Below are 23,190 nucleotides of genomic sequence, written 5' to 3'. Positions count from 1 at the left end.
CAACATCCGTTGGACCATCAAAAAAGCAAGACAGTTTCAGAAAAACATCTGCTTTATTGATTATGCCAAAGCCTTTGTGTAGATCACAACAAACTGGAAAATTCTTAAAGAGATGGGAATACCAGACCACCTTACCTGCCTCCTGAGAAATCTATATGCAGGTAGAAGCAATAGTTAGAACAACAGACTGGTTCCAAATCGGGAAAGGAGTACGTCAAGGCTGTATATTGTCACCTTGCTTATTTAACTTAATTGCAGAGTGTATCATGCGAAATGCTGGGCTGGATGAAGCACAAGCAGGAATCAAGATTGCCAGGAGAAATATCAATAACCTCAGATATGCAGATGATACCACCCTTATGGCAGAAAGCAAAGCACTAAACAGCCTTTTGATGAAAGTGAAAGAGAGTGAAAAAGTTGGGTTAAGACTCAACATTCAGAAAAGTAAGATCATGGCATCTGGTCCTATCAACTTCATGTCAAATAGATGGGGAAACAATGGAAACAATGACAGACTTTATTTTTGGGGCTCCAAAATCACTGCAGATGGTGACTGCAGCCATGAAATCTTCATTCGCTCCTTGGAAGAAAAGCTATGGCAAACCTAGACAGCATATTAAAAAGCAGAGACATGTCTTTGCCAACAAAGTCCAAGTCCAAGCTATGGTTTTTCTAGTAGGCACGTATGGATGTGAGAATTAGACTATAAAGAAAGCTGAGCACTGAATTGATGCTTTTGAACAGTGGTGCTGGAGAAGATTCTTGAGAGTCCCTTGGACAGCAAGGAGATCCAACCAGTCCATCGTAAAGGAAATCAGTCCTGAATATTCATTGAAAGGACTGATGCTGAAGCTGAAACTCCAATGCTTTGGCCACCTGATTAGAAGAACTGACTCATCTGAAAAGACCCTGGTGCTGGGAAAGATTGAAGGCGGGAGATGGGTATGACAGAGGATGAGACGGTTGGATGGCATCACCAACTCAATGGCCATGAGTTTGAGTAAACTCCAGGAGTTGGTGATGGATAGGGAGGCCTGGTGTGCTGCAATCCATAGGGTCACAAAGAGTCGGACACGACTGAGCAACTGAACTGAACCAGCAAGCCTCAAATGGAGCCACATTTGGGAACTGTTAAAAAAAATATACTGTTAAAATTATTCACGACCCTTGTTAAGGAACAGTAAGGAAACTATTAGAGAGTCTACTAGGTAGGGTTTTCTGTGGGGGAGAGGTTGAACTCAACTCCCAGTACAAGGGAAGTGCCTGGGTGGGGGGTCAGTGGATGGATAATTACTAAGAGGAAACACCAGAGTGAAGTGGGCTTCTGGCTACATCAACCTAATAAGATTATTGCTGTGTTAGTTCAGTTGCTCAGTCGTGTCCGACTCTTTTTGACCCCATGAATCGCAGCAAGCCAGGCCTCCCTGTCCATCACCAACTCCCAGAGTTCACCCAAACTCATGTGCATCGGGTTGGTGATGCCATCCAGCCATCTCATCCTCTGTCGTCCCCTTCTTCTCCTGCCCCCAATCCCTCCCAGCATCAGAGTCTTTTCCAATGAGTCAACTCTTCGCATGAGGTGGCCAAAGTATTGGAGTTTCAGCCTCAGCATCATTCCTTCCAATGAACACCCAGGACTGGTCTCCTTTAGGACGGACTGGTCTCCTTTAGGACGGACTGGTTGGATCTCCTTGCAGTCCAAGGGACTCGCAAGAGTCTTCTCCAACACCACAGTTCAAAAGCATCAATTCTTTGGCTCTCAGCTTTATTTACAGTCCAACTCTCACATCCATACATGACCACTGGAAAAACCATAGCCTTGACTAGACGGACCTTTGTTGGCAAAGTAATATCTCTGCTTTTTAATATGCTATCTAGGTTGGTCATAACTTTCCTTCCAAGGAGTAAGCGTCTTTTAATTTCATGGCTGCAATCGCCATCTGCAGTGATTTTGGAGCCCCCCAAAATAAAGTCTGACACTGTTTCCACTGTTTCCCCATCTACTTCCCAGATGCCATGATCTTCGTTTTCTGAATGTTGAGCTTTAAGCCAACTTTTTCACTCTCCTCTTTCTCTTTCATCAAGAGGCTTTTTAGTTCTTCTTCACTTTTTGCCATAAGGGTGGTGTCATCTGCATATCTGAGGTTATTGATATTTCTCCTGGCAATCTTGATTCCATCTTGTGCTTCTTCCAGCCCAGCGTTTCTCATGATGCACTCTGCATAAGCGGCAGGGTAATCAAACGTGACCTGGGGGGGATGACGGTGGATGAGAATCAGGTGTGGAGGGTGGGCGGACTCCAGCTAATTCAGTATTAGCTGTATTCTCGGTAAAAACGGACAATGTGGAGATGCACGCGGAAGTCCAAAAGGCAGGGCGTTGTTGAGAAGAGTTCAGATCCCTGTCTGAATTTGGTCAAGGAGAGACTTGGTCAGGACCCGGGTCAGCGGAGGCCGGAGTGCCCCACTACACCTTTACCCGGCGAGTCCTGCTCCAACGCCAAGGGCGCAGACCACGCGGCCCGCCGGCAGGGGGCGCGCCGGGTCCGCCACGCCGGCGGGCGGCCGGGATCCGGAAGTGCGGGAACGTAGGGGAGCGGGGGCCGGGCCGCGGGGCTCCCCGCTCCCGACCACCGTCCGGATCCGCCTCCCGGGTCCTCCCCGGAAGCCAGGGAGGGCGCGCGGGCCCCGAGGTAGGAAGCCCGGCCGGAGGAGTACCGGGAACGCGGGCGGGTGGGCCGCGCGTCCCGCTTCGCCCTCCTCTGGCGGGCCGGCCCCGCTCTCATCGCGCCCGTAGCGGCGCGGGGTCCCCGAGAGCAGGGAGGCGGAGAACTGGGGGCTCCGGGCAGGTCGCTGCGCCCGCGGGGCCGCCCCAGGCCCTCACCCACCCGCCCCCAGCCGGCGGGGCCCAGGGCCAGGGCCTGGAGGGCCCAGGTGCGAGTCCTGACCGGCCATTTCAAACTTTTTTTTGGTGACTGTGCGAATTGCTAAATGTCAGTTCTTCGTCTGTAAAATGGGCTTCAGAATATCCATCTCATGGTTAAATCAGTATACGCACCGAGCACCGCAGCTGTGCTTGTGCGGGGTGGTTAGCGGTGCTCCTTAGATGTGGCAAAGATTGAGGGCGGGAGGAGAAGGGGCCACGGAGGATGAGATGGCTGGATGGCATCACCGACTCAATGGACATGAGTCTGAGCCAACTCCGGGCGTGGGTGATGGACAGGGAGGCCTGGCTGCTGCAGTCCATGGGGTCACGAAGAGGTGGACCACGCTGAGCGACTGAACACCATTAGATGTGGGAATGACTATTAGCACCTCTTGGATTTTCACAGAACGTGCGCGCTGAGCTGTTTTCAGGGTTACTGCTCAGTGGAGGGCAGAGATCTGCACCCTTTGAGTCACAGGGTCGGGGCTGAGTTTCAGCAGGGGCAGGGCGGGAATCCAGTGGGGGTGGGTGGGGAGAGGCCAGATGAGATGAGAACCGGCCCCCAGAGCCCTGGCGTCTGGATTCTGCACATTCAGGCACAATGATATCTGACACACCCGACCAGTCAGAAGTATCTTTGGATTTAAGGGAGTGGGTGTTGGCCAGTGAAACCTCACTGAATCAAAATGGCCTTGGGGTTTCTTATAACCACTCCTAGATAGAGGGAAGGAGAAATCTGTGATGGGAGGAGGGGAGGAAGAGCATTGAGAGAGGTTTTAAGGGTAGGGTTGTCTGGGCACCCTGGGGACAGTGAGCGTCTATGGTGGAGAGAAGGGGCACCTTCCTCCTGTGTTGAGGGGCTCAGTGCAGAGGCTCCTGGGAGCATGGGGCCCCACTGCTGGTGGGGGCCCTGGGCCCTGAGTGGAGGGCTTCTTCTCCATGACACCCATAGCCTGCCCACTCCACACGTCCCCCTTCATGCCCTGTGAATGATCCGTCTGAGTCTCCTTGGCCCTGCTCACCTCTGGCCTGCCCTAACCAGTCACTGTGGCTGAGGCCTGAGAATGTTCTTATTTATTAGAATTCACTGGATTTTGTTCTTTGTAGGAATTAAAGATGGACTCCTGTTGATGACAAACGGACCTACAGTTCCTGCTGTGAGATGAGAGAGTGGGATTCGCTGTCCTGAAGTCGCTAAGCTTGGACCCTGGTTCCTCTTCATGAGAGACTAAAGAGATGGAAGCCTTAAAGTCTGAGAATAAAAAGAGGGTGCTGCCCACATGGATGACAGCCCAGGTGGCTGAAAAGAGGGCGGTGCAGGTGAAGACCCCCAAGAGGAGACCAGCCACGGTGCCAGCAGCTGCAGCCAGGTGGGGCAGCTTCTGTCCTTCTCGGGGATTAGGACAGGGGAGGGATTGAAGGCCTCACAGTTGCTGGGGCCCAGTCGTCCAGTGTTGGTGGAACAGTGAGGGAGGGTGTTTCAGTCCACAAACGTCTCATCCGCTCTCGGGTGTGCAGGCTGCAGGTGGCTGTGCCCTGCCAAGCTGGCACTGGCTTCTGCCTCTGTCGGTGAATCTCCACACTCTGGCCCTCATGGGTCAGCTCCCAGATAGTGGCTCCAGCTCTTGAGTTAAACACACACCAGCTAAGCTCTCAGATAGCAATTGTCCAAATTGTCAGTATCTTCATTTGCCGCAGAAATTGTGACCATCCAATGAGGAGGTAGGTGGACCAAGTGATCCCATCTTCCTGCGGATCTATCTTTAGGGACGGGCAGACAAGCTGCAGGTTGCCGGGTCGGCCGGAAATCAGAGACTGGGGGGCACGGGGGGGAGGTTGGTTGAATGGTGATATTGGTGGGGGTCTCCAGGCTGCCAGGGAGGGGGTACCCCTGTCCTCTCCTGGCCATAGCCTCAGGTGCTCACTGTCCCTCTCTGACTTCCCTTTCTAAGTTTTCTTCATTGACCAGCCTTGCTTTCTGATCTTTGCTGTGCTGTGCTTAGTCGCTCAGTCGTGTCCAGCTCATTGCGAACCAGCGGACTGTAGCCAGGCTCCTCTGTCCATGAGGATTCTCCAGGCAAGAGTACTGGAGTGGGTTACCATGCCTTCCTGCAGGGGATCTTCCCGACCCAGGGATTGAACCCAGGACTGCATTGTGAGGGGTTTCTTTACTGCTGAGCCACCAGGGAAAGCCCTCCTTTATTGTATTCACACATGGGGGTGAGGAGTGGCATTCAGACATGTCTTGGCCTGTTTGACCTTTTTTGCATCGCGAGCGTGTGCGCGCGAGGGCGCGTGTGTGTCTCAGGAGCCGGCCATCTCACCCTATTTCTTAGCGGAGTTGACGGATGGTGGGAAACCCCATGGTTGCCCCAAGAACCCCTGTGCCAGTCACTAGTTCCAAGGATTCAGAGGCCACGGCAGTGCCCTGGGGAAGCTACTGCTCTCAGCCCTGGCAGACAGGCCCCGAGATGTGACTCTGGGTCTCATTCTTTCCTGCTGGTGATTCGTGCCTGTCTCTAACTTCATGCTCTTCTCTCAGATTTCCTGCCGTGAGGACTGTGTACTGCATGAATGAAGCCGAAATTGTCGACGTTGCTCTGGGGATCCTCATTGAGGTACAGTCAACTGTGTCTTTTATTTTTGTAAATTTTATTTACGTATATATGTTGGCCGTGCTGGGTCCTTGCTGCTGCTCGGGGAGTGGGGCCTGCCCTCTGGTGGCGGTGAGAGAGTTTCTCATTGCGGTGGTTTCTCTTGTGGAGCACGGGCTCCAGGGCACATGGGCCTCTGCAGTTGGCAGAGCACGCGCTCAGGAGTTGTGGTTCCTGGGCCCAGTGATAGTAGCGTGTGGGCCCTGGGTCGTACAGGCTTCTGTAGTTGTGGCACATGGCTGAGTTGCCCCGAGGCTTGTGGGGTCTTCCCGGACCAGGGCTTGAACCCATATCTCCTGCATTGGCAGATGGACTTCTCACCACTGACCCGCCAGGGAAGCCCAGCTGTGTCTTTTCTGATGACTGGAGACTCTTGGCGGGGGTTCATGCTAATAAAAGAGGCGCCCTGTCTGTTGGCAGCCGGGAGCCTGCTCATCTGCAGCCCGCTCCAGGGGAGGGGTGCCCCTGCCGGGCCCTTGGGGCTGGAGACCTGGGAGGCCGTGGCCGTGTGAGAGAGGGCAGCCCTCCCAGTCTGGGCGGCTCTCTGCTGGTGGCGGGTGGAGGGGACAAGAGTCGTGAACTGCTCGTGTTCTCTGAGGGTCTCCTTCGGGCGAGGTAACTTCTGATCACCATCCTTGGCACCTCGCCGCTGAAGCCCTGGCTTCCAAGAGCGGCTAACGGTTGTCTCACCTTCGAGTGGTGTAGTCCCTGAGAGTTGCTCAGGGCCTTTTATATATTCCTCTCTCATTTAATGCTTGCAATAACCTGCTGGTCGATACTGTCGCTAGTCCCAGTGAGTGAGGTCCGCACTCAGGGTTCGCGGCCTGCCCTTCCGTGTCCGTGGGGTCCACTTGTCGTCCCTGCGCCGCTGTTCCTGAGGCCCCTGCCCGTCGCTCGCCCTGCTGGTCCTGATTTCTGCACCGCCCGAGAAGGAGGGCGGGGAGGGGCAGAATCGGGTGAAGGGAGGGGGCCATCTGTGATCTGGGAGCTGGGCCCGGCCCCCCGGCGCTGGCTTTACAGGTGCTACTGGGTACGTTCTGTGTCCTTGCATGTTAGGGAAGTAAAACCCATCTGTTTGCCTGCCGTTTCTTCTGCTCAGGAGGACCGAAAACAGGAAAAGCCGTTGGAGCCGCCACCTCTGGCAGGCGCTGATAAGCCAGAGCGCTCCCCGGCCAGCCCAGCGCCGCCGTCCCCAAGTCCCCGCTGGAGCCGAAGCGAGGACAGTGAGGAAGACGACTGTGGGGCAGATGGCCCTGCCCTGGGGCCCTCGGGTTCTGATGCGGCCTGCAGCAGAAGCCTCGAGGAAGACCAGGACGAGCTAAAATACGTCAGGGAGATCTTTTTCAGCTGAGGGACGCACTTCCAGGACCTTCTGCCCAGAGCGGCTGAAGGAGGCTGGGCTTCCCCTCTCAGCCCGAGCGCTGCCCTCAGACTGTGACAGCTTCTGCTCCCAGCGTCAAGCCTCCCTGGGCTGGGTGGATTCACCAGGGGAGGTGAGGAGTCAGTGAGCTCCCCCCAGAATTCCTGCTCTCTGCTCTCCGTGCTCAGGGGCCTGGGAGCTCAACACTGTCTTATTCAGGTACCTGGTTCCAGGGAAATGAGATCATGGGGGTCAAACTTACTGGAACTGAAGAGTCAGCTTAGTAATTTTCAAGGAAAAACCAGTATGGCTGCTAAGTACACTGCAGTTCCTACGGTTTGGCCACCTTAAGGAAGAAGCCTGTTTTTAAAATCACTTCCGTCACGTGTCAGTTGGTCAGTGAGCCCTTGTTGGTCCAACCCTGAACTAGACACCTTCCCCCAGGGCTGGGCTCCCCACTGAGAGCCTGCCTGCCGTTCCATGTACAGATTGGGAGGCCTCCCGACCAACCAGACAGCCCTCCTCCCCTGGGCCACCACCTTCTGCCACCTTTCTAGGCCTCAGCCCCTGGGCAGTTAGAAAGTAAGAGTGGGATAGGAGCCCAAAAGAGACACAGAGGACAAGACATCACACCGGAGTCCGTGTTTCTGCCTCTATTCAGTGTGGCTTTGCACAGGCATGGGATGAGGCGATCACGTGCTGTACAGATTGTCAGTGTAACAGATGCTGAAGAATACACACAGTGCCCCCGTGCGTGAGTGGCGCTCGTATCCTTTCCGGCGCAGGGTGAGACGGGAGGGCATTCGGCGTTCACATGGACGTGGGCCAGCTCAGTCCGTTCATCGTCCTCTCCTGACCAGGGACCTGGCGTCCTGGGCTCCTGAACACCCGGGTCGCGTGCTGGGAGCGGGCTGCTCGTGCACAGTGGTTAGACCCCTGTTCTGTCTGTCTGCAGGTCCAGGCGCCTTTTCAGGGGAACATTCAAAACCGCCAGGCTCTTCTCTGTGCCTGTCCTGTGAATCCCTCAGATCACTCCTTGGCCTTTGGGAGCATTGTCTCGGATGGAGATGGGACGCTTGCTAGGCTGGGTTCCCAGGGACACTGAGGCGTTCCTTCATAAACCGTCACCGGGTTCCCGTCTAGCATTTGGCAGCTTGTCCTGGAAATCTGGCCCCAATGACAGGAAGCCTTATCTCCCCATTGTTCTGAGGATCAAGTCAGAATGGCTTGCTCAGGTTAGTTAACTAAAGCAGGAATTCTTGCAACAATGAGCTACGTGGTTCTCGGGTGTCTTAGAAGTCCCAAAGGACGGACCACCCTATCCTAAGAAGTCTTGTCCTCCTTGACGTTGGGCACCCACCCCCTCCATGGTGGGTCCAGCCTGCTCAGCGCTGGCTGTGAAACGGTGGCCGAGAAGACACACCGGCCCGTGTGTTCTCTGGCAGCCTTCTCTGAGCACAGTTCAAAGCGAACCCTTGCGATCACATAAGCCTTTAGACGGAGCTAGCAGCTCCCCAGCTCCTGTCCTTTGCCCTCTGAGGGAACACAGCTGTGGCCACAAGCAAGACGATGAGCAAGGTCTGGGCAGCGCCCAGAGCTAGAGCCCCAGGTCCCAGGAGGGAGAGCTGGAGCCACTTCCAGGTGTAGGTGAGGAAGAGGCCCAGACCACTGGCCAGCAGCACGGAGGACGTGGCCAGGAAGCCCACGGCCAGCTGCCACTCCCCCTCGTTATTATTGCACCAGGCCAGGAGGAGAGGCAGGGGGACGAAGAGGGTGAGGACCAGGGCCCCGTACACGCCGAGCCTGGCCAGGGCCAGGCCCACTCGAGGCACGCCCAGGGCCTCCAGTTCCGGGAACTGGTAGCACTGCAGGGCACTGGCGCCCTCGTGCCAGAGACAGAAGTTGTAGAAGCCAACCCTGAGGTTGGGCAGGTCCACAAGGTTGCCGGCCTTCCAGAGGAGAGCAAAGAAGAGCAGGCTGATGACCGTGACCGTGAGGGCCATTGTGCCGAGGAACAGCAGCTGGCTGCACCGCTTTGACTTCAGGACAGTCATCTTCATGCCATTCACAGGGCGCCTCCTGGGTCCCTGTAGGGGAGGTCACACCGTGAATGTCCAGCTCGCCCTGCCTCCCTCCCAGTTTCTTCTCAAACTCCTGTTCTGAAATTCCAGAGACTTGTGGCCTACTTCCTTCAAGACAAAACCAAACCCAGCCCCGGCCACGGCTGCCCATCGTGGTGGGCAGTGCAGGGGGTGGTGGACAGTGGTGGCCCCTGGGGACTGCCCTGGCGATCAGCTTCTGGAAGCCCCCTTGGGAAGCACAGCCCCTCCCCTTTCCCCATGCTGGCTGGAGGTTTGCCTGACCACCCCACACTCATCCTGCACGTGGACAGACAGAGGAAAGCCACGAGGGGGACAGGGTGTGGACAGGCCGTGGGGAGGGTAGCGTCTGCTACGAAGGCTGCTGCCGCAGGTTACTGCTGAACGGGGCAGCTCATCAGCTGCAGAGATTTATTTTCTTGGTTTTGGAGGCCGGCAAGCCCCAAATCAAGGCGCCAGTGATCCGGGGTGTAGTAGGGGCCCGATTCCTGGTTCCCAGACGGTCCACATTTTGCTGTGTCCTTGTGGGGTGGAAGGGACACGGGAGCTCTCAGGGGCCTCTTTTTTAAGGGCACTGATCCTATTCAAGAGGGGATAGTGTGAATCCCTGCTCTAGCCCTCATCACCTCCCTAAGGCCCCACTTCCAAATGCTGGGGGTTAGGCTTCAGTGAACAAATGTGGAGGGACACAGACGTTCAGTCTGCAGTAGGCTGCTGATGAGAATAAGGATTTATCAGCAACTTCTTTGGCAGAGACAAAGATGTATCAAATATTAAAATGATGTGTTTAGTCCATGTTGTTAGACTGGTAGGGTGAGAAGTTTTAACCATTCCAGCCCATGGCATGGGGAAAATTGCCAACAAGAACACAGTTTGCACAGGTTTGCATATTAACAGGTATTTGTAAAAGCCTGTATCTAAATTTTTGATGGATGTAGGAATTTTGGGGTGTCGGATGGACTTCCAGGGCTGGAATCCAGATTTATACCACTGTGCAGTGGGAAATAAGATTCCACTTGCTTCAGTGGTCCAAGAACCAGTAGGCTGGGAGTTGGGTTGCCTGTGTATAAATGCTCCATCTTACTTCTCTTATTTCAAGCCTGTTCCACTTGGGCTTGAAAAAAGGTTATTATCAGGCTTAATTCAAAAAGATGCCTGGGGCTTCTCAGAGGAGGTTGTACAGCCGCCTCACACAGCAGCGCCCCAGGCACCCAGAGCCTTTGTTTTTGACTTCCTCTCCTCTCTCGACTGACCTTTTGGAGGTTTCAATAGAGAACAAAACAAAACAAAGCTGGAGCTGAGAGGCTGTGAGCAGACGTGTGGGTAGCAGTCCTGGTTTCCTTCCTCTCGGCCCTGCAGCAGATAGAGTTCAGTCCCAGCTCCACTGCCTGGGGCGGCTGAGAACTTGAGCTTGGGTTCTGCAGGCAGGCCCTGCTCCCTTGGGTCCTCCCTCCCTCGCTTGGCCCCTGCCCGCCATCCCCCTTCCCGACCGCCGCCCCGTCACGCCGCTCCTCAGCTCAGCCCAGTCCAGTCGCTGAGTCGTGTCCGACTCTGCAGCCCCGTGGACTGCAGCACGCCAGGCCTCCCTGCCCCTCACCAGCTCCCTGTTCTCTGCCTCACTGGGTCCTGCTGGGTTTTTGCCACCTTTCTCAGACTACTTCAGCCCACACTCTGATGTAGCTGAAGGCCAGGATGTGTGTTCCCCGCGTGGTGTAATCTTTCTGGGGAACAGTCTGTCTACTTTATCCCCAGAATGGTGCCTATCCACAGTAGGAACTTTTTTTTTTTTCTGAATGAGTGAAAATGTCCCATAGCATCCTTCAGGTACCGCACCTGCTGATCTGACGCACGTCTAGATCTGACGCACGTCTAACAAGACACCAGAGCTCCTTGAGGGGCGGGGCTCTGCTGGGTGTCTGCTCCGCTCTCAGTGCGGGGGGGTGTGCCCCCCGTGCTTCTCGCGCTGTGGACAGAGAGCTTGGGGGCTCGGCCTAGCTTCTCTTTTCTAAACATGTTCCAGTGAAAGGATATGGTTATTTGGTGGGAAAACCCTCGGGCACCATTCTCTGCCTTCCTGAGAGCCTACCCGGATTTTTTTGTTTGGTGTTGGCCCTTTAACAATCCTTGTAATCTTGTCCTCAGCACAGTGAGCTCTTTAATTCCCTTTAATGATAAGCCTGTGCTTCCCTCAGCGGGCGGAAGGGAGACTGCTGAGTCACTGTTGCTATTTTTAAGTGAAGTCTTTCCTGTTTTTAATAAAGTAACGCATGTTGGTTGTAGAAAATCAGAAAAATGTGAAAGTATGGAGGCAAGACTAAAAATTGTTGATAACTTCAAGGTTGTAGAAATAACCACCCAGCGACACAGTTCCTCCTGTAACGTTGTTTTATATAGTTGGGATTGCGTAAACATGTGTGTTTGTATCCTTTGTAAACCTCACTGTAGCATGGATATTTCCCTTTGCCGCTAGCAATGTTTCCTAAACGATGTTTTTAGTGGCTGGGTTAGCTGCACTATCGTGTATGGTTTATATATTCTGTTTTATGACTTTGTTTTGGTGTATGGTTTCTATATATTCTGTTTTACAACACTGTTTCGCAGTACTGTAAATAATGCCATGGTGACTGTGAATCAGTATATTCCTCCACCAGAAGTTTGAGAGTGCTTGTCTCATCATCTCCTCTATTGAATTTTCTCAGCTTCTCATCTTCGATGATGAAAAATGACACAGCATTGCTGTTGCTGAGTAAATGTTTTTCGAGTGTTTGTTGACTCTCTGGCTTTTTGTTTTGTTTTTTTTTCTTTTTCCGGGGGGTGGGGTGTGGAATGCTGTCAGTTCTTTGTTTTTTTTTCTGTTGTTTTTAGTTTTGGTTTTTGTTTGTCAGTGTATGTGATCTCTTTATAAATAAAGGCTGCTAGCGTTTTGCTGTTGTAACGGTCGTCATAAAGCATAACCCTTAACCCTTTTGTGGCAGGAGGGCCCCTGAACCAGGACACAAGTCTGGACTCAGTAAAAGTGTGTGGCTTCACGTTTGTCACCAGAAGGAAAATACTCTCAGACCACTCATCTGAGGCACTTTGTGTTTTTTTTTTTAGTTTAAGCACCCCTGAAGTTTTCACATCAATAGGATGATGGTTGGAAGCAGCACAGATAAAGGGTCCCGGTCTTCTAAATAACGTTCTTGCCACTTTTGTGTTAAAAGTGCGAAGCCTTCCTGAGGTCGCATCAGTCCCTCTGGCAGCCCACGCCCTGAGTGCAGGACGCCTGGCAGAGAGCGGTGCCTGGGGAGCTTTTCCCAGCATGGGTCCATCCCTGGCCTCTCCCCTGACTGTAAAGAACACTTGAGAAGGGCTGACCGAGCAGGGAGGCCGGCTCTTGCCACCGACACTGGTTTATTCACTTCAGATGGCCGGAGGCCCAGGGCATGCTCTCTCTAGTTTCCTGAGTCAGAATGGACTTTCCAAACTGCCCATCGACCTTCTGTTACAGAGGAGGTCTGTAGCTACAGTCTCCAGCTCCAAGACGCTTTCTTAAATGCTGGGATATCTGCCAGTTTAATGATTATGTGCCTTGTATACAAATACTGGTCATGCACTTATTTATAACTTCTGCTTTGTCACCGGGGCGTCCCTGGTGGCTCAGCGGTAAAGAACCCGCCTGCCATTGTGGGAGGCGGGGATTTGATCCTCGAGTCGGGAAGATCCCCTGGAGGAGGAAATGGCAACCCACTTCGGTATTCTTGCCTGGAAAATTCCATGGACCGAGTAGCCTGGTGGGCTACAGTCCGTGGGGTGGCAGTGACTTAGGCACTAAAAACGATTTGCCACTGCTCTAGTCATGGTTTCACACATTCCATTTCCACCTGTCCCAACATGTGAGAGGCCCACACAACTCCCTGTCTACCCTGACTTAGCAAAGATACCCTCCCACCCCTGTAGTCACTCATGTCATTCTGTTTTTTTCAGTTCATTCTTCCTGCCTGAAGGTCTAATGATATTCAGTAGCAAGACTTTGTATGTACAATTGGGCCTTATTTAGTTTCTCGCCATTTGCCCTAGTTCACCACCTGTATGTCTGTCCCAAGTGACGCGTTCTGGGGGCCCCTGCACTGTCCCTCACATCAGAGGCCGCCAGCGGGAAATTCTCCTTCATCCATGAAGTGTTTAATAAGCCCTCTAGGTGCCCATGGGAGAGGCCGGCAAGTGTCTACAAGTGTGCCCTTCAGTCCCAGAGGGTGGGGACGAGATTGGAACGCCTGAATTCCTGGGCCGGGGACGGACAGTGTGCTGTGCCCGGCCGGCGTGTTGTGTCCTGGAGCTTGTTACCCGGAGAGACTCTGGACGCCGCGGGCGTCCACTCCCGGGACGACGTCTGCAGTCATGTGGCCTTCCTCCTGCTTCCTCGGAAACAGGGCTCCGCAGGGCTGTTAGTTCCCCTGGACACCTTCTCCCCTTATTCCTGCTCTCCACCGCCTCCCGCAGCTCCTGCCACGCTGGCTTCCTTGAGCATCCTCCGAAACCTTCAGACAAGCTCGGGCCTCTGTGCTGGCGTTCCCCTCCCTGGAATCTTCTTCCGTTGTCACGTGTCTGCTGCCTCCTTGAGGTCTCTGCTCAGAGATCCTTTTCTCAGTGATGCGTCCCTGGCTGGCATCTTGAACCTGTGACGGCTCCTCCACGGCACCCTGCTCTCCCTCAGTAGCATTTCCCACCATCTTAACATCCTAAATACTTTGTGTTTTCTTCTGCCTACAGCCCTCAATAGAATGTAAACCTCATGAGGGTAAGGAATTTTATGTTATGCAAATTAGACAAAAGTCTATAGCCTCTATCAGAATCTGTCTTTAACTGTTACAGCCCTAACACTCCCTGGCACGTCTGTGAATATCCACCAAGCAACCTCTGAATGCAGCGTGAACGTCCAGCCATGGCCCACAGAGCTTCATAAATGCCTCGCTCTGATTTTTTTGACCTACTTCTCTGTCCTGGCTCTCTTCCTTCAGGTCCTTCTCTGTTTTTTCCTTCTTCCCATTTCCTAAATGTCAGTTTCCTCAAGCTTATCCCCTCTTTCTCAGATGCGTGTGAGCCTGTAGTTTCAGGGGTTGGACAGTGAGGCCACCTGCAAGGACGGACTCTCGTGTGATTGGCGGCTGAGGCTGCCGACCAGTTGCTGCCACGGCCCTGAGAACCGCCTGGTAAAACCTGGGTGTTATCGTTTTGCTGCCATCGGACGCTATAGAGCTTGCAAGTTTTGTGGAACAGAAGCTTGAAAGAAAAACGAGTGGGTCTTTAGGTTGTTATGGGCTACAAATTCATCTCCCAGGCTTTTTCTTCTCATTAATGACTTAAGAAAGCTGTAGGGGACCATAAGGGCAGAACTTGCTTCGAGAAGTCTTTGTGATCACTGGAAGGTGTGTCTGAGAAGGAATCTAGCTTGACTGAGGACTTAATGATTAAATACTAAACTCGGAATCTTTTTGTGTGTTTACTTTGTGCCAGTCCAGTGTTAAGTTCACTGTGGGAACACATTTACGTTATCAGGTCCATGTTCCAGAGGGAAAAACGGAGGCTTCGTGAAGCTCAGTACCTTTCCCAGGCGAGGCTGGTGCAGCCTGTTGGGCAGGACTGTGAAGTCACCGTAAGAGCCTGAGCCCTGCCTCCCCAGGCCGGGCCCCCGCACGCGTCCTCCCCTCTCATGCTCACATCTATAATGGGCAGACACCCTGGCATTTTCATCTAGCACGGTGGGGAAGCTGTGGAGCAGTGCGGCTAAGCATCGATGTTGAAGCTGTGTGTCCAGGGTTCAGATCCCCGCTCTGCTATTGACTAGCTACGTGAACGTCTCTCTGCCTAGGTTTCTCATCTGGAAAATGGGTATAATAATAGAACGTGTTTTGTAGATGTTGTGGAAATTAAATGAGATGATTTACGTGCAGCCTGGGGAACATTACCTAGTAAGTATTACTTAAATTATTATCATCGTGGAGAGGAAGTTGAGGCTCAGAGAAGTGAGTTCTAGGGGAGACGCTAGGGCTGGTGTTCACGACCAGAGTGTCCCTGGAGGGCCTGGCCTCACTGGTGTCTGGGGCCGATGGCTCTGGGATGGGGTTAGGGACGTGGCGATCAAGTGCGTGGACCTTAGTGCCAGACCAGCTGGGTTCAGGCCCTATCCTGTCACTCACAGCATATGACCTTGAGCATTTCACAGGCTTGCCCGTGCCAATGTCCCTGCCCTCAGAGCACCTGCTGGCCTGTTCCTGGGGGTTGTTGTGAGACTGAAAGGAGCTAATTTGATCCATACAAGTGGACTGGTTCTGCTGTGGTGCTGCCCAGGAGGCAGTGGTTCGGGGGGGAGGGGAGACAGAGAAAAGCCAGGAGAGCCGGAGGGTGGGGCTGCAGCGGGAGCGGAGAGGCAGCGGAGTCCAGGGAAGAAAACGCGAGCAGAAGAAAGTCAGAGAAACAGAGCCTGGTGGAGGAGAGGGCCGGCTTGCCAGAGGAGGCCCCGGCCCTGACGGGAGCGTGTCTGGCTGCACACCACTGGGGACCAGTGTGTTCATGGTTTGGGTGTGGCTCCTGACAGAAGCAAACAAAAAGGGAAGAAGGAAGGGAAACGTGTCATATTTCCTCCTGCAGAAATGTGAGCCCAGGTTCTTATTTCTGAAAACGAGGCCACAGAAGTGTTGCCTGAGTGTGTTAAGACGGCACCAGCACCCGGGTTTCAGAGGCTGCATGGACAGCCGGACCAACGGTGGCTTTTTATGCAATGCCGTGACATCTGGACTTATTTAATTTTTCCATGTAAATAAAGCAGCTCGGCCAGCAGAAACATGACTACACCATGAGACTGCAGAGTGGAGCGCCCGCTGGCCCTCCGCCTCTGGCGAGCCACCGGGATAGACTGTCTCAGTGGCTCCATTAATATTAACTTGCTGTTGGTGCAGTTGCTTTGTTGCTCATTAGCCCTGCTGGCAAGCAGACTATCCAGCTGGGAACAAAGGTCAAAAAAATGTTTTTAGTGGGGGGAAAAAAATCCTTAAAAATGAGGAAGTGCCTGCACCTTGGGACCCATTCTTATTTGGTTTTTATTGGGAGGACTTCACAGTGCAGTTTCCAGGAGGCTAAGATTCACAGGACCCAGGAACTTCCCTGGCGGTCCAGTGGTTAAGACTTTGCCTTCCAATGCAGGGGGTGTAGGTTCGATCCCTGGTTGGGGTGCTAAGATCCCACAGGGACCAAAACATAAAAAACAGAAGCAATATTGTAACAGATTCAATAAAGACTAAAAATGGTCACATCAGGAAAAAAAAATCCCAAAAAGAAGATTCACAGGACCTACAGGAGAGTTTGAAGACAGATAATAGTACTGGAAACCAGTCACTGCCTTTGGCTGTCACTCTTGTTTAAAACTTTTGGGCCATAGCCTGTGGCCTGTGGGACTCCTTAGTTTCCTGACCAGGGATCAAATCCACGCCTCCTGCATTGGAAGTCGGTCTCAACCACTGGGGCTCCAGGGAGGTCCCTTCAGTCTTCCCTCTGGATTGTGCTGCTCCTGTCCTCTCTGCCTCCTGCACTTGCCTGGAGTCACTGTCCCCCCCGTACTGACCAGGCCATCCTGTGGCCCCCGGGGTCACACACACGGGACGGTCCCCTGAGTCACAGGCCCTGGGCAGTCAGCAACACGCAGGGCAGCTGGGGCACCAGACACCACGCACATGTTTTCATAAAGATAATGCTAAGTTTTGAAGCGATTTGGGAAAGCAGATAAACAGGATGGCGTGAAACAGAGAGGCTGGCAGCAGGAAGCGATGAGCCTCCAGGGGAGGGCCGGTGGTGGGGGATGCCTGTGCATGAGGCAGGCGTCCGATCTGAGGCCTGAGGGCTGTTGAAAGAGCCAGGCAAAGAGTATTGCAGAAGGAGGGGGCAGTGGTTAGAGATACTGCGTTGGGAGAGGAGCAGACTGGGGGCGGGGTGGCAGCCCGCCGACCAGGGGGACAGGATGAGGCTGGGCGGGCGAGTGCACCCAGGTCCCTGGGGCCTCGGAGGCCAGGGTGAGAGGTGTGGATTACATCCTCACCAGGCGCTGCTTTATCACCTCAAGCCTCTGCTCCCCGAACCTGAGCCATGTGTCCCAGGCGGTGGGGCTGGGGGTGTGGAGAGCTCCTGATGGGGTGGGAGCAGTGCTGGGCCTCATCTCTGGCAGTCCTGCCTGGAAGCCCTGCCCTAAAGCTAGTGATCACAGTTTGCCCCCAGCAGTCAGGAGGAAGGAGGAGGAGGAGGAGGTGAAGACTGATAGACCGTCACTAAGCCTTAGTCCTTCAGTTTTGCCAGACGTATTTTGTGAGTTGGCCGGAGGGAACCAAGTCTTCTAGGACTTGCCCTCCATCCCCACACAGAAGGGTGCGCCTCTCACCTGAAGCCTGTAACGCACATAAAATGGCTTCATAACTCAAGCAAGATAACTCAGCCAGTCGCAGACAAACTGAGCTGCACATGTGCTGGGCCCTCCTGCTCCGTCCCTCAGAAAGCGGGTCTTCCCCTGGTCACTCGTGGAGGGGCGCTGACTGAGGCCTGGTGCTTGCCGGTGGGTGGGATGCTCGGGAAGGGCTGACGTTGCGGCTCCTGTGTGTTCTCTGCTCTGCCAGGGTCTCTGCTGTCAGACCTCCACCTTCCTCCTGCTGCCGAGTAGGCAGTAGGTCTGTGTCCTCACAGGAGATCTGGGGATCTCCTCCCAAAGCCCACAGGTTTTGGCTGATAAAGTTCATTTGTGTATTGAGGCTCATAACATGAGGTGGCTCCAGTGGCCTGGCCCAGGTCACAAATCTAAACCCAAGTCAGCCTACGCGAGAAACACCTGTCAAGGAAACCTAACATATACCACGCACAGCCCTCCAGCAGCCTTAGCCAGTTCACCTTCCCTAGGAAGCAGGGCCTGCTGGCTATGAGGTCAGGGTGTCCTTACAGGTCATAAGACCTCTTCCAGTGCTCTGTGGGACTCGTTCTTGCCCCAGATCCCTAGGAAGGGTGCTCCCCTGCTCCTGAGGTGCTGTGCTCCCTTGATCTGTGGCTTGTTTTCCCGTGAGTGAAGGAATGAGTCAAGTAGCTACTAAATTGTTTCAGGTTTGTCCTTTTGACAGGGCTGAGAAAACTAACGTGTGAGTCCAGGGGTGCAGAATAAAGTTTCTCAGTTTCTATAGAACCTACTATGCGTGCTTTTGAGGATTAAACCTCCAAAGATACTTGTTATATATTATGTTACTTTAAGATGCAATTCGCTGGAAGAGACCAAAAGCAGACTGATCACTGAGGTCACTGCAGTGCCCAGCTCCCAGGTAAAAGTAACTGAGGGGGAAGTGAAATCAACAGAAGAGGATGGACAGCCGACTGGATGGCCGGCTCAGAGAGCAGACAATCAGAAAAGCCACGCCTATGAACACACTCTTAATATACCATTAAGAGTGGCATTATAATTCAGTGGAAGGAAGGGCTTTCCTTTAACTAATGCTGAAGCAGTTAGTTAAAACCATTTTAGGGCCTCATCTCCACATACCAAAATAAATTTCACATGGACCCAGTAGTGAGCTGTAAGGAACAAGCAGACAAAATAAAAAAGATCTAGAAAAAAGTAGATATTTGATTTATGAATGAAAAAGGAATGCTCTGAGCTTAAAAGTAAATTGAAACTACAAAGGAAAAATGGTACAGATTTAACTGGGAAAATATACGTTTCTATACAACAGAAACACACAATTACAAGTCAGTGAGCATGGAAAAATATTTGCTACCAATATGGAATGGTTAATATACCTAATATAAAAAATGTTTATGCCAAAAAGTTAAAAAAACATTTAATCCCCATGAAAATGGACGAGGCACATGAAGAGATATTTCACCTGAGAAGGAATGCAAAGTAGTTAACTGCAAAAACCTCTTTTTTCCTTATTAGTATCCTCTACCAGACGTGCGAGGGTTTCTCCCCCACCAAGAATTCTCTGCGATGCCTGGGTGTCCTGTAGTTCCATTCTCACTCTGTCTACCTAGAGGCAGCACTGCCCAAGGCTGAGGGCACAGTGCCCCCAGTCACAAGCCTGTGTCGTCACCAGTGCTTCTGACCAACGAGCGACAGCTTGGAGGTCCCCGTATCCCCCTCCTGGGGTCTGATTAATTTACTAGAGCGGCTCACAGAACTTGGGCCAGCAGTCTACTTTATTAGAGTACTGGTTCAGCTGAAAAGGACACAGCCCAGGAGCAGCCACCCAGAGATGCATGGGGCAGAGGATGGGGGTAGGGGTTGCGGAGCTGCCATGCCCTGTCTAGGCCTTTCACCCTCCCGGTGCCCCCATGCGTCCACCAGCCCAGAAGCCCTTGAACCCTGTCCTTTAGGGATGTTTTATGGAGGTTTCATTACTCAGGTGTGATCAATGGAATCATTGGCCCATTGGTGACATACTGTTATCTCCACCCACTCTCACCTCCCTGGAAGTTGGGGCTGAAGGTTCCAACCCTTTAAATATGTGGTTGTTTTCCCTGGCAACCAGCCCCTCTCCTTAGGGACTTTCCAAAAGTTGAGTCATTAACATAAACTCAGAGGTGGTTGAAAAGGGTTTGTAGTGAATTAAAAAAGAAAAACAAAAGCACCTTTACCTCTGTTATCACTTAAGAAATGCCAAGGATTTTAGGAGCTCTGTGCCAGAAATGGGGGCAGAGACAGAACATCTATTTCTTATTGTAAATCACTCTGTCACATTAACTAACATGAAAAAAAAATCTACACTTCAAGTAATATAATCAAAGATATGCCAAATAGTCTTTGAGTTTCCCTATCAGAACTGCAGATAAAAACACTTGATACCAAGAGTGCAATAACACTGACATCTTCATAGAATAACGGTGGATGTGAAAATTGTTACAAACTTTCTGGGAGGCAGTAGAGCAAAAAGCACTAAAAACACTAAAAATCATCATACCCCTTTGGGCAATTAATTCCCCTTATGAGTCAGGCAGCAATCAGAAATGCCATCAGTGATTTATATACAGGGATGTTTATCATAGTATCATTTTAGCCAAAAATGAGAAGCAACATTAGAATCAAATTATGACATATCAAGATAATGAAACTCTATGTAGCCTTTAGAAAAACCAGGTCTAAAATCACACTATACAGTGTGACCGCAAGAAAGATACTAAGGAAATGTTCTAAAATATTGATGTTAGTTCTGAATCTCTGGACATTATGGGCAAGAGTTCTTTTCTTTTCGCATTAAAAATATTTCCAGAGTCATGTGTTCTATTTATGTAAAAGTGAAATTTAGAAAACAGTGTTAGCGATTAGATAAAGCAGGTGGGTTGGCCGGAAGGAGTGTTGAGAAAGGGGAATATGCAAAATCAAAAGGAGACTGTCATAGGCACGGATTCAGGAGTTTGGGAGAGATGAGGTTTAGGAAGAAGATACTGAAAAATGCACTTCAGTTGTCACGAGAGAGGAAGGAAAGACAATCCCAAATACATATGTGTTTATCTTTTCCCAAGGAGCGTTTGATTTTACAGGTGAAGAAGCTAACTGGAAATTTTAGGGGAAACATCTGCACCAACAGAATAAAATCCCACCGTGAATTTCCACCAAGTTGTGAAGAGCAATGTAGTCCAATAACATCAGGTCTAAAAATCTCTTAGACCCTACTGTCTTCTTTCTGAGTCGAGAGCACAGGTTTTTCTGACAGTCTTAGTCCACAGTGTGTATTTTCAGGAGGACTCATGGTATTCCTGTTCAGCTACTGCAAGTCTGTGATCTGCCTTTGGCCGCCTATTTCCACTTCATGCGCCATAGACTATTTGTATAGACTCAGTGCAAAATCCCACTGCCCATCGCTGTCCTCTGCATTTCTAACCGGTCATACTGGCATTACCCGCGCCACTTTAGAGGCCACAGGCCCACAGGCTGACGCTGAAGGGAGTAGGGGGAAGGAGGTGGGGAGAGCTGAGCTCATCATGGAGGTGGGTCATCTGTGGGGGTGGGGCGGTGGTCCCCAGACCCTGACTACCGGTTACCCGCCCCCACTACCGGTTATTTTCCCTGGTCCGTGGCTAGAATGCGGGGTCTGAGAGGAAAGCCCACTTGTCTTCAGAGCAGCAGGCATCTGGGCGAGCTGTTGGGCACACAAGGCAGGTACTTACCGAAAAGAAGATGCAGAATGCACAAAGTGCTCTTCAGGAGGAGCAGGAAATCGGGTTCGGTGGATTCTTCTCTCTCGCTGGCTTCCTAGTGTCCAGGCTCCAGAATCCAGGCCGGTGGAGAGGGGCCGGCAGATCAATGCAGCCCCGGGCTTATGACTGGCTGGCAGGCACGTCGTGCCTAAGTAAACAGCTCCCTGAACTTTGGCACATTTCTGCTGACTGATGACACTGTCCCCTGATTTCACTTTCATTTCTTGCCGGTGGCTTGTGACTTTTCAGAAAGAAAGAATGTAAACAACATTGCTCTTCTCCAAGCCGGGCACTTTACCCACACCTGAGCCAACCAGCCAGCAGACCTAAATAGCCAGGTAAGTGTCTGGATGATAACACACAAGGATTCCAGAGAGGAGACTGGCCAAGACGCTTTCAAAACTCCTCATGTTTTAAACCAAGACAAACAAAACCTAGAATCTTATTCAGAAGGGACCCTCAAGATGGACTAGCTCAAGATCCCAGACCCTGCTCACCTCGGGGAAGCACCTATGCCTCTGTCCTTGCCTTTTCAGAAATCAGCTTTGTAGGATGACTGGGGGTCTCTGGACACAAAACCGTGTCTTCTTAGCGTCCTCACCAGGATGTTTAGGCCCATGCTAGAGCAGCTGGAACATCTCCTTTCAAAATAAGAGCAGAATGGAGCTCTTATTTTTGTAATCATAGGGGCTCCTAGCCAGAGTTTAAAAATTGCTTTCTGTGTTCACATGACCAGCTGGAAATTCCGATTTGGGGTTAAGCTCGGTTAAGTCAGTAGACAGCTACCTAGTAATATTGCTGAATCCTTCAGGGTTCCTCTTCCCCTCCCTGTCCTTCCTGCAAAGGACTTCTTAGAACTGTTGTGTTTCTTTCCCCCCTTTTTATTTTCTTTAAAGTCAAACCCTAGAAAGAGGTGATGTGATCTAATGAAAAGAACAGAAACCTTTGGATCAGGAAGCTGTGCTGCAGATTAACGGATTATTTAACATCTCTGAGCATCAGTTTCTCATCTATAGAATGGAAACAATACCTACTTTGCCTGGCTGTTGTGGAAATTGGAGATTATGCATCAAGGTTCTTAGTACAGTACTGGGCACACAGTAATGATAACTGTTATTATTAAAAGCAGGATTTCTGAATGTCTTCATAGCCTTCATAGTAATGCCTTCAAGGCAGAGACAAAATTAATTCTTTTGTACTAGTATAAACTAGTCATGAAAATTGACTACTGGTGAGGGAAGTGACATAGGAGAGATAGAAGTATACATTTAAAATTTTTATTTGAAGTTAGAATGAATACAATTTTTAGAGTCAAGAGTTTGTTAAGCTTGTTATGGAAAACAGCAGTCCCACATTATCCCCTTCTTCTCCAGGGTAGGCACCTCACCTATCTTACCTGATTCTCTAGGTATTTACATTTACATTTACATTCAGTTCTGTATGTAACATGCTTGTAATGGTATGACTTGGTTCTTCAGTTTCAAGCATAATTTTTATACATAGCTTTCTTCCTCCTCACTCCTGTTCCACAAGTACAAGTCCTCATTCCCTCTTTCAAATTGGTCATTATTTGTCTAAACTGATACTTACTGTCTACAATATTGTAACTATGTAAATACCATATATCAATAATCTCAGATATGCAGATGACACCACCCTTATGGCAGAAACTGAAGAACAACTAAAGAGCCTCTTGATGAAAGTGAAAGAGGAGAGTGAAAAAGTTGGCTTAAAACTCAACATTCAGAAAACTAAGATCATGGCATCTGGTCCCATCACTTCATGGCAAATAGATGGGGAAACAGTGGAAACAGTGAAAGATTTTATTTTCTTGGGCTCCAAAATCACTGCAGACAGTGACTGCAGCCATGAAATTAAAAGACACTTGCTCCTTGGATGGAAAGTTATGACCAACCTAGACAGCATAATAAAAAGCAGAGGCATTACTTTGCCA

The 23,190-nt window shown here is 51.4% G+C and overlaps 2 protein-coding genes and 1 long non-coding RNA gene across 6 annotated transcripts in view; 2 read left to right on the top strand and 1 right to left on the bottom strand.

Annotated features, from left to right (window-relative positions):
- Positions 1-2,460: 2,460 nt before the first annotated feature.
- CYREN (cell cycle regulator of NHEJ) lies at positions 2,461-7,692 on the top strand. 3 transcript variants are annotated; one of them, XM_069588472.1, is made up of 4 exons: positions 2,461-2,692; positions 4,033-4,295; positions 5,468-5,543; positions 6,679-7,692. In XM_069588472.1, exons 2-4 carry the CDS (start codon positions 4,162-4,164, stop codon positions 6,928-6,930), a joined length of 462 nt encoding a protein of 153 aa, XP_069444573.1. In that variant the 5' UTR covers positions 2,461-2,692; positions 4,033-4,161; the 3' UTR covers positions 6,931-7,692. The 3 variants fall into 3 exon arrangements, with proteins under 3 accessions (XP_069444573.1, XP_069444574.1, XP_069444575.1); XM_069588473.1 differs by having other exon boundaries at positions 2,574-2,933; XM_069588474.1 differs by having other exon boundaries at positions 2,664-2,992.
- On the bottom strand, positions 7,578-22,045 carry TMEM140 (transmembrane protein 140). 2 transcript variants are annotated; one of them, XM_069588471.1, is made up of 3 exons: positions 21,734-21,998; positions 21,207-21,477; positions 7,578-9,026 (listed from the first exon to the last, which is right to left on the bottom strand). In XM_069588471.1, the coding sequence occupies exon 3, from the start codon at positions 8,997-8,999 to the stop codon at positions 8,433-8,435; it is 567 nt and encodes a 188-aa protein (XP_069444572.1). In that variant the 5' UTR covers positions 9,000-9,026; positions 21,207-21,477; positions 21,734-21,998; the 3' UTR covers positions 7,578-8,432. The 2 variants fall into 2 exon arrangements, with proteins under 2 accessions (XP_069444572.1, XP_069444571.1); XM_069588470.1 differs by having other exon boundaries at positions 21,207-22,045.
- LOC138439532 (uncharacterized) overlaps positions 21,489-23,190 on the top strand; it is a 53,566-nt gene continuing 51,864 nt past the window's right edge. The window contains exon 1 of the long non-coding RNA XR_011256756.1: positions 21,489-21,574. This is a non-coding gene — a long non-coding RNA (uncharacterized lncRNA). The remainder of the gene's footprint in view (positions 21,575-23,190) is intronic.

This window comes from Ovis canadensis, chromosome 4 (genome assembly GCF_042477335.2).
Source record: "Ovis canadensis isolate MfBH-ARS-UI-01 breed Bighorn chromosome 4, ARS-UI_OviCan_v2, whole genome shotgun sequence".
Lineage (NCBI taxonomy): Eukaryota > Metazoa > Chordata > Mammalia > Artiodactyla > Bovidae > Ovis > Ovis canadensis.
The sequence above is the reverse complement of the archived record's forward strand: the minus strand, read 5'-3'. Positions and strand labels throughout refer to the sequence as shown.

Excerpts from the sequence above, each read along its gene's own strand:
- CYREN (XM_069588472.1), top strand. The coding sequence starts at position 4,162 with ATGGAAGCCTTAAAGTCTGAGAATAAAAAGAGGGTGCTGCCCACATGG. Across the intron at positions 4,296-5,467 it reads GTGCCAGCAGCTGCAGCCAG|ATTTCCTGCCGTGAGGACTG; the intron begins GTGGGGCAGCTT and ends CTCTTCTCTCAG. Across the intron at positions 5,544-6,678 it reads CTCTGGGGATCCTCATTGAG|GAGGACCGAAAACAGGAAAA; the intron begins GTACAGTCAACT and ends TCTTCTGCTCAG.
- TMEM140 (XM_069588470.1), bottom strand. The coding sequence starts at position 8,999 with ATGAAGATGACTGTCCTGAAGTCAAAGCGGTGCAGCCAGCTGCTGTTC.